The sequence below is a fragment of the Nicotiana sylvestris genome, chromosome 9 (assembly GCF_000393655.2).
Source record: "Nicotiana sylvestris chromosome 9, ASM39365v2, whole genome shotgun sequence".
In the NCBI taxonomy this organism is placed as follows: Eukaryota; Viridiplantae; Streptophyta; class Magnoliopsida; order Solanales; family Solanaceae; genus Nicotiana; species Nicotiana sylvestris.
Genome location: NC_091065.1, coordinates 48,059,578 through 48,069,725, shown reverse-complemented (window position 1 = coordinate 48,069,725; position 10,148 = coordinate 48,059,578). Strand labels below are relative to the sequence as shown.

The 10,148-nt window shown below is 37.8% G+C and overlaps 1 protein-coding gene across 2 annotated transcripts; it reads right to left on the bottom strand.

The window, feature by feature from the left end:
• Window positions 1-384: 384 nt before the first annotated feature.
• Window positions 385-9,581, bottom strand: LOC104228644 (protein FAR1-RELATED SEQUENCE 5-like). Of its 2 annotated transcripts, XM_009781133.2 has the most exons (4): window positions 9,265-9,581; window positions 8,193-8,617; window positions 1,029-1,238; window positions 385-840 (listed from the first exon to the last, which is right to left on the bottom strand). In XM_009781133.2, coding segments are annotated over exons 1-3 (630 nt in total). In that variant the 5' UTR covers window positions 9,266-9,581; the 3' UTR covers window positions 385-840; window positions 1,029-1,034. The 2 variants fall into 2 exon arrangements, with proteins under 2 accessions (XP_009779435.1, XP_009779434.1); XM_009781132.2 differs by having other exon boundaries at window positions 385-1,238; window positions 9,265-9,577.
• Window positions 9,582-10,148: the final 567 nt, after the last annotated feature.

The window sequence follows — 10,148 nt, the reverse complement described above, 5'->3', positions numbered from 1 at the left end:
CACTAAAACTGAAAATCAGTGTAACACTACGTTGATGATGTGAGATCATATGGGGAACCACCACATATCAATTTCAGGGAAAGACTAAATTGAATTAGACCGACATTTATCTTAGATCAATTTTAGACACAAAAAACATTTAAAAAAACAAGAAACAAAGATCAGAAGATAATCCTTTCGGATTACAAGTTAAATAACATTGATTAAGTTATTGACTTTATTCAATATAAAGCTCGCATAAAAGATTGAGCCATCTGTGATCCGGGATTTCATTTTTCATTTTTCTTTTTCTTCTTCTTTCGAGAATCTGTGTTTGAAAGAGACTAGCAAAAAAAAGACTTACAAATATATGTAAGAAAATGCTACTGCTCAGATCAACTGTGATTGAAGTCTTTAAGAACCATGTCAATTCCCATAGCATAGGATTATAAGAATCTGTACACTTAGCTATTTACCCACAAGGCCACAAACTACCTCTGTTATAAATCATGCTCTGCATCCATCACTAACGAACTTTACATATATGTAGACTAAACATCAATAATCTCCAAAGCTAGTTTAAGCAATGTAAATTACACAAGTATACGTCAATAACCTCCAAAGCCAGTTTAAACAATGTAAACTAAGCAATTATGCGTCAACAATCTCCTAAGCTCTGCTTGATACACTGTCCATGTTCTTTTACAATTGCTCGTAAGCAAAAAACTAAGACTGCTTCAGCGTCATTTGACCAAATAAAGAGCAGTTAACATTCTGGGGACTAGTAGCAGGCAGATTCCATCAGCTTCCACCAAATCATTTGAGTTTATACAATATAAATCTGAACCAGCAAGCAAGAAGCTACATAATCCAGTGAAATAAATTTCAGTGATGTTAGATGAACAGAACGTGACATAGCATTCCGGAAAAACTTGTCTTTTCCAGTTTCTCCTTCTTGTTCTCCACTTTTCCAAAATGACAGATTAGGGTAATCAAATGTTTTGTCAAGCTACAAAAGGATAACACCATACCAACATCTAAATACTTACACATGGCTACTGGTTATTGGATGGCTTTTGAACTTCTGCTTCTATTTCTTTTACATTGTTGACAGCTACTTCAATTTTCTTTGACAAAAGCTCCATCTGCTGCTCAACACTTTCCAAAAAAGTAATTAGCTGCTCTCTGTATAGGTCACATAATTTATCCTGATGCTCCAACTCCGCCGACAGTTCTAGGATCCTCCTGTCCTTTTTATCCTACAAGAGAAAATCAAGAACCAGTCATTTCAAAGATAATAAGAAATTGCAGCAATTTTGTACACATGAAGACAGACACACAATTCAAATACCATTAATTACCGAGGCTTGAGATCCTTAGAGGGGCACATGAAGCCTCACCCTCGCCACCTGTTTCCCATGGGATCCCAAACACTATCCAGTTCCCGAAGCTACTTCTGATATTATTTAATCTCATAATAGTGTTTAGCTACCTAATAGTGGTGGTCATGAGGCTTGGGCCATAATCAAGCTGACGCATGAAATGTACTAAAAGAGATCCAGCATCCTAAACACTAAACAACAACAACCCAGTAGAATCCTACTAGTGGGGTCTGGGGAGGATAGAGTGCACGTAGACCTAACCCCTATCCAACAACAGCATCCTAAATACTGTTGTTTACATTATAGCAAGAAAGCACAAATAAACGATGAAAAAGAGTAAGTAGCTTTTCTTTCTTCTTTCATTTTTTTGATAAGTAATTAAGGAGTAGCCGTCTCTAGTGGCCACCAAACATTCCGTTTTGAAATTACCCACTGAAGCTTTTCCTGTGACATCCTTTTCTTTTTCTTTTTCTGAAAAAAGTGCAAAGATAGCAAGTTGCCTCTCTGGTTAGACTTTTAGGAGTTACTTAATTTTTGGGAGATCTTCCACACACACACCTGGCAACCACCCCTCCCCCCCCAAAAAAAAAGCTGGAGGAGGCATGATTTCTTCTTCCTTATTAGATAGGCTGTACATATTAGTGTCCCACATTTGACTAGTGTGAAGTACTCATTGTAAAGACATGAACATTAACACATAGAAGTATAAGGTGTAAAAGCCACTCATTCCCATAAAGTCTTTCTCTCGTGTTCTATTTCTTACATGATATCAGAGCGAGGCTAAATAGTTTATGCAGAGTTATCAAAAACTTTCGTGAGAAAGAAAGACTGTTGCCGTGCATTTTCCGACAACAATGAGCGTTGTTTCAATTGTCCTCTATTTTCGTGTGCTGTGAATAAACCAGCACCATCACTTGGTCAGGCAATTTCCGGCTAGCAAAATCAAGCTAGACTCGTCACAAAAGGAGACGTGACGCGCTCCCCCACACCCGGCACAAGCATATTGTCTGGCGAGATCTATCTCACACACCAAACGTGTGAGCCATTTCCGGCAACTTAAAGACTTGTACCTTTGGTCTTTGAGGTCGCTTGGATGGTTTGAGGCCATCCATACTATTTTCTGCAATTTCAGACCACCAGAAGTATGTTTGTAGTAGTTCAGTCACTTCTCTGCGATCTCCCTTTTCCCGCAACAACTCTGCCTTTCTCTTACATTGTGGGGCTTGTCTGAGACCTTTGCATCCTTCCCTCAAACTTTCTGCAAAGCCACCTTCAAACGACCAACAGTCCTCTATTCACTTTCTGGCTAGTTTTTCAATAACTTAGTATTATTTTTTAATAGGCTTCTTCTATTGAGTTATCCTGTAAGGTTAAGGTGCCAAAGATAACTGAAAAGGCTACAAAAGTTGATGAAAAGGTCCGAACACATTAGAAAAAGATTGATGCTCAGTTATGCAGTTATTTGTCGCACTCTATTGATCCTAAGCTGATGGACTTGTTTTGACTATTTCAAACTTGTTATTTGGTTTGGAAAAACAGTCATGCTTTACATAGTAACTATGTTTCCTGCCTTTATGATTTTGTTTTCAGAATGACTAATTTGAAAAGGCAGGAATTAGACATGTCTACTTATTTTGACAAGTTCAACAGTTATGAAGGATCTTAATAACTTAAAGCAAGTTACTGCCAGTTTTGAGGAACAGTTGGAATAGTGACAGAAGATGTTCTTAGTTCTTACACTTGTTCGGCTTCCAAGTGATCGTAACTCAATGGGAGATCAAATTTTAGTTAATCCAACTACTCCTATACGATGTACTTTCGAGGTTTTGCATCTCTCAAGCATAAAGAAGAGAGAAAAACAAAAAGCACCCCGCTAAAGTTTTTCACAAAACTAGCAAAAGCATTCTTCAAACTCACGTTAGAAGAATGTAAGATGAAAAGAACCTTACCCACTCGTTCTTCAATCCCGCAAGATTGCAAGAAGCGTGGAATAAAGGAATAAGAATGAAATAAAAAATCAATCATGTTTTTGAAGCTAATGCTCAAAGAAACTAATCACCAATGCTTACTTTCAGCATATTAAGCCCTTTATTCCATATTAGGCCGAAATCCTAATTAAACTAGAATAAGAACAAGGCTAAGAAAACTTATCCTAACTAAAATAGGAAAAAGAATTCTAGTAGGAATGGGATACCAACTAACAATCCTAGTTTGACTAGAACTACAAATATAATCCTACTAACACAAATATTAAATTACTAGAAAACAAGAAATAAGAAATTTCAATCTTTAAGGAAAAGAAATCCTAATCTTGAATGGATTCTGGGACTTCTTCAATTTCTTGAAAGTTTTGGGCCTCAATTCAACTAACGCTAATTAGTGTAAGCATTTTAAATCCGTGGCCCAATTCTCCAAATCCATTGGCACCTTCATGAGCCCAATAAGCCTCCATTGTTGTAGAAAACACGGCCTCCATATATTCATCACTATAGCAGATGAGGTGGTCTCTTGGTTCCCCTCCTAGGTCACACAGTGATCCCCTCACCATCAATGGATTCTTCTGTTTTTGCGTCATAGTCTGGGGAATCAAGGTGGAAGTCATTTTGGAAAGTCTCGACCTAAAACAGTCTCCTCGAGCATGGTTAACCAAGTTTAGCATAGTTATACAAGAGTTTGGCATGACATGGAGCGAAAATGTTCAATATGTATCTTATCGACACTCTCACTCTGATGTGTGTATCTTTTTGGTAGTCTCCATAGTTATCACTAACGGTGATCAAGAGGGCAGTGAAATCTTGAAGCAACATCCCTCTCAGAATTTTCATACCAAGGACCTAGGTAAATTACAATACTTCTTAGGTATTGAAGCAGCTCAGTCCAGATCAGACATTGCCATTTCACAGCAAGAATGCTCTGGACATACTTAAGGAAACACGAAACAGGGACGACAAACTATAGACCTATTGATACTTCTATGAATCCAAATGTCAAGCTTTTGCCAGGTACCAGGAGCCTCAGATGCTGGGAGATATAGGAGATTAGTTGGAAAACTGAATTATCTCACTGTAATATGCCTGATATCGCCTTTTCAGTGAGTAACGTCAGTCAGATTCTAAATTCTCCATGTGTAGCTCCTTGGAATACAATAGTCTGTATTCTTCGGTATTTTAAGTCTGCTCAAAGAAAAGGGCTACTTTATGAGAATCAAGGACATGAGAAGATTGTTAGGGATACAGATGCTTCACCCTCTCACGCTCTACCTCTGGAGATTGAATTCTTGTTAAAGGCAATTTAGTATCTCGGAAGAGCAAGAAATAAAGTGCGGGCGAGATCCTGTGCTGGAGTTGAATATAGAGATATGACAGCTGCAACTTGTGAAAACATATGGATCAGACAACTATTGAAAGAACTGAAGTTTGGAGAAACCACTCAAATGGAACTTTGTTTGTGATAAACAAATGCATCTGGTATTTGCTTCAAACCTAGTATTCCATGAGAGGACCAAGCAAATAGAGATTAATTGTCACTTCGACAGAAAAAGATATTCTCAGGAATACTGTCACGAGATTTGTAAGGTCTGATGATCAACTTGCATACATATTTACCAAGTTTCTTGTTGATCCTCGAGTTAGCTATATATGTACAAACTCGGGATATACAATGTGTATCAACTCTTGGGGACGAGTGTTAGACAGGTCAATATAGTTGTACACATTAGTGACCCACATTGAACAAGTGTAAAGTACTCAATTATAAAGACACATATATAAATAGGTAAAAGCATAAGCTGTAAAATTCACGCAGTCCCATAAAGTTTTTCTCCATATTCCATTACTTACATTCCTAATCTGATTCCCCTCTTTTCCTGCCAATGCTTCTTCTTCTAAACATCAAATTCCTCCTCTTCCCTTATTTCACTCAGATTTACTTGCTTTTGCAGCTAACTTTTCCTTCTTTTGCTCCTCAGTCCTCAGTAATGTCAATATCAAGACTGAAGTCTTGTGCATAAGATCGTATTCTGTGGGAAACAAAGACTGTAGGAAACCTCCCTGTAGCTTTTGTAAGCTTTTGATAACATAGCATACAACTAATCAACCTCCTAATATATAGCCACTGTATGCCTGTTTAGAAGAGTTATATACCCCAAACCATAAACGAGATAACCAGCTTTAGAATAATGTAAGATAATAATCCGCCAGAAAACTTCCACTTTTGCAAATTCGCCGTTCTAATTGTTTCTCTGTTTTCTATTCCCTAACTTTCAACGTATTATTTATGTTCTTAATCCATTTTTCAATATTCACTAAACTCTTTCTTCTAGTTAATCTGCGGTAAACCCAGTAGTAATTATTCTACATGAAGTATTGCTTCTTCCTCTACTTCTACTTTTGTATTTAATCTTCCACTCGTTAACCCTTAGCTTTCACCTTAACATCCAAAGTAGTATGAAAATGAAAAAATGAAAAATAAAGCAGCTAAACTTTTTTTCTGGGACAAACAGTTGAGAGAAAAACTTGCAACTGTAATGACAGAGGACTGGAAGCTGCAAATTAGTGGTGGAATAAAATGACAGGAAATGGAATGAAATAGTGTTAAAATTTTAAATTCCAAAAAGTCCCTCTGTTTTAGTAACTCCTTCAGCAGAGGAGTCAACCTTTAAGAAAGTGTAAAATGCGGGTATTGGTGCCCAAGAAAACACAGAAAAGAAGAGAGCTATGTGGGCATGTCAAACGTAGAAAATTAGTAGCCACGGGAGCAAATTAATCATGAGAAATAGTGATGAGCAAAAACAAAAGAGTATCACTTATATGGATCTTTTTCTTCCATTGTGCTCTATCTTTAGCTAAGTGTGCATAAATTCCAAGGATTTGTAGGTCTTTCAAGACAACTTCCTTCCATGTGGTTTTAGGTCTACCTCGTCCCCTTTTAACACCTTCACTCACCATAGTTTCACACCTAGAGACCGGTGCATTGGTAGGGCAACGCAAGACATGACCAAAGCATCTCAAGCGACCTCAAATTTTATCCTCAATATGTGCTACTTGTACCTTCTGGCGAAATGTGGTCATTTTTAATCTTATCTAATCTGTATTATCGCACGTCCATCTTAGCATCTGCATCTCTGCAACACTCATTTAGTGGATATGTTAGACTTTAGCAGCTCAACATTTACTGCCATATAACATTACCGGCCTTATAGTGTTACTAATAGGACATTTGGAGAAATTTAGAAGGCCACTTTAAATGCGGATCAAGCCATGCTATTCTTTTCAAAATATTTCACTTAGGCTGAATATATCATAAAGGTGGTGGAGCACTAGAAGGGAGAAGAACAGAGAAATAGGAGTACCGGAGAAAATAGAGAGTAAGAAGAAAAGAAATGAATGAGAGATAGAGACAAAAAGAGAAGAATGAGAAAACGGAGAGGAAGCAAGGGAAAGGGTGTGCTTAGTGGTCAATGAAGTGGGTTAAAAACCATGAGGCCTCAGGTTCAAATCCTAACAGAAGCAAAAGCACTTGGTGATTTCTTCCCATCTGTCCAAACCTTGATCGACAGAGTTACCTGGTACCTGTGCTGGTAGGAGGCAGCAGGTACCTCGTGGAATTAGTCGAAGTGCGTGCAAGATGGCCCAAATACCAATGTTATCAAAAAAGAAGAGAGGGAAAAATAGGAGAAAAACATGGAGACAGACTGGCAGAAACAATGCGTGCAGTTTCGCTTGCAAATATTATCAATCAACTCCAACTCAGTCTCAGTCAATTGACAGTGGTAACTAATTTTCAAATTTTGTCAAAAGCATGTAAAAGCACCTCAACATTTATATTTTGAACTCAGCAGAACTAATCAAAAGCAATGAAGCTGCTTGGATTATGCTCTTGACACTATAGCTCATCCATGGAAAGGATACGTATTTTTCCTCCTTTTTTTGGCCCCTACAGCCAAGCTAGATGATGAAAATATGCTTTCCCGAGATTGTGTATCAAGGTATTTTCAGTTTGAAGCTAACTGCGCCAGCGTGCAACATGAATGGACAACTACATCAGGAAAATACACCAACCAATACAAGATGTTCTAGGCTTTCAGATTAGCCGGATCAGAAAATGAATGAGTTATCGGGAAATTACCCATTCTATGATCTTTGGACTCCTAGATGGACGGAACTGTATGGGGTGTTTGAAAGTATAGATGGCAAAGGTTAAGCACCAATCTTGCCATTTTGTGGTCTGCAAAGCTTTCCATCCTTTGATGCCATTCAAATCTTATCGACAGAGAGCTGCATCTTATAATCATCATTAAGATGCGCCTGAACTCCAAGTAGGGAATTCTTAAAAACATGCTCAAAATCAAACACAAATTGAGGGATAGTACAGCTGCCTGAACCACTTAGCAAGCGAAACTGCAATAAGATAAATATCCAGGCTGCTACATTTTTCGTTATACAGCACCTAAGCTGTATTTAAATGGCAATGACGATTATGCATGGGCATGACAAACAGAATAATGCAAGATAGAGGATAGAGAGAGAGAGTTACTGGTAAAACCAATTGATAACTGTTCAATCACCCAACCCCTTTTCTCCTAATCCTTAAGAATTTTGGAAGGCTTTGTAGCAGCTAGATTAGATGAGTTATTGTATCTCAAATAAGAGAAGATCTAAGAACTGAAGGCAGGCCGCATATAATATTTTCCCTTCAGATTTTGTGCACTAACATCTTTCATGAGGTGACACAAAGTATATTGACTTATAAGATTAAACTGAGACCAAAGGACGAGTAAACTTAAGATGAACCACAAAGAGTGTTCTTTATTATAAACCTAGTCACCCTTACCATTGCATTACGAGAAGAACATCCAGAAGCAATCAATGGATGGGTATGCTCCTTCACGAATCTCGTCACAACCCACTTATCAGACTTGTTAACCTTTACCAACATCATTGCCTTGCACCCTTCTCGTGTGCTAGTGCGTGTTTTTCTAGGTGGTCCATAATGGTTTTTCATTTTCACGTAATAGCCTTGCTTGTTACATGAAAGTCGTCGTGAAAGGATTCTCTTGTCGACTTCTGAACGCCGGCACTGATCAATGCGCATGATAAACCCAACACGCTTAGCATAGTCATCATAAAATCCTTTGGCAGCATCTTCTGACTCGAACTCCATTCCAATAAATGGCTCCCTAACCACATTATCCTCACATGCAACTAACTGGCTTTCAGCAGAACAATCTATTGTAGCAGCTCCAGTCTCTAAGTTCACTGCCACACCAAAATGATGCACATTATCCAATAAGACAATGCTCTTTTCATAAACCAAACATCACCCAAAGTTTTAAAAAATTTATCCAAAATGTCTTCTCCAGTACAGGATCAGATGCATTATATTAGGTACTAATTTTACACCCAATCCAATAAAGAAGTGGTGGAACCTAGTAATCCTTCCTACCAACAGACTTAAAATCATTGATCAGGTCGCCCACGTATATGCCCCAATAAAGCTGTTGGTCAGAAACATCCTATTGTACGCAGAATCCAGCCAGGAAACGAAGCACAGTGTATTTATGTATGTGCCTATGTGTTCAACAAGCACTTGTTAAGAGAATATTAGAAACAATAGATATGTAAAGGTTCACAATACACTTGTTTACCATCTTCTAACTGAACCGTTTAAAAAGGTATATAATCTGCATGTTCACGAACTAAAGTTGAGCTTGCTCAATTCTTTCCCCTAACCCTTCAGAATTTTATTTCCATCCAATACATAGCAGTTTAAAAGGTCCAACAATTATCAATTATCAGCCTTTTTTCAGTATTAAGTTAGCTACTTCAATTCTTAAATTAACAAATTCAAATAGTCCATTTGCAAAGGGAAGAAAACAAAACCGAGAACCCCCAAAAAGACTTACTTGTATGGACAACGGAAGTGACTTTGATGGAAAAAACAGCCGATGATGTTCCACTTGCGACCAAACGAAAAGGGTTTATGGTCGTTGAAGCTTCAATTTGGATTTGGGACGTTTCTTCTCCCGATTCAGGCTCTTCTTCGTGAAACACACATTGTTCATTGGCGTGACAAAGAAAATTCACTATGTAAAATGGAGTATAAAGGGACAGGACCAGGAAGAGTCCAACGAAAAATCCGAAAGAATTAGAAGTATATTAAAAAATACTTGTTATTTGTTAATCTACCAAATCAGACACATAAATTAAAGGAAGAATTACTAGAAAATACAGCTGACTCCGTATTATAACCAAAAGTAACTCACATTTAAGTCTTATCTAACCTAGTCTATCGTAGATACTTTGAAAGCACTATCAAAGGCATACCGTAAGTCCTGTGAAAATTTGAAAACTTTTCTACTACTAGTAAGCTTCAAAAAGTAACAAAAACACTCGAGGGTCGTTTGGTTTGAATATACAGGTTATGTTGGGATAAGTTACGCTTGTTGGATTTAAGCTTGGTTAGCTTAAAGTAAAGAGTAAATAGACAATGGAGGAAAAATGAAATATTTGAATTTCTCTCCTAGACAAAAGGACATTGTTCCATATTAGAGGAAGAAAAGACTTTTGATGGGTATATATACAATTACTCTTCTCGGGTTTACACCTGCTCCAATTCCTCGATCGTCGATTTAGTGGCATCGGTATCATCGGGTGCTATAAAGGATCTTGGGACACCGTAATTATCCTCCTCGTTTGTCGTGTGCTCCTCTTGTTTTTCCGACCCGGTCAGGGTCGGGATCGTTGATTGCTTTTGGTTTTCTTCTCTTCGACCAGTCCCTTACTTTTT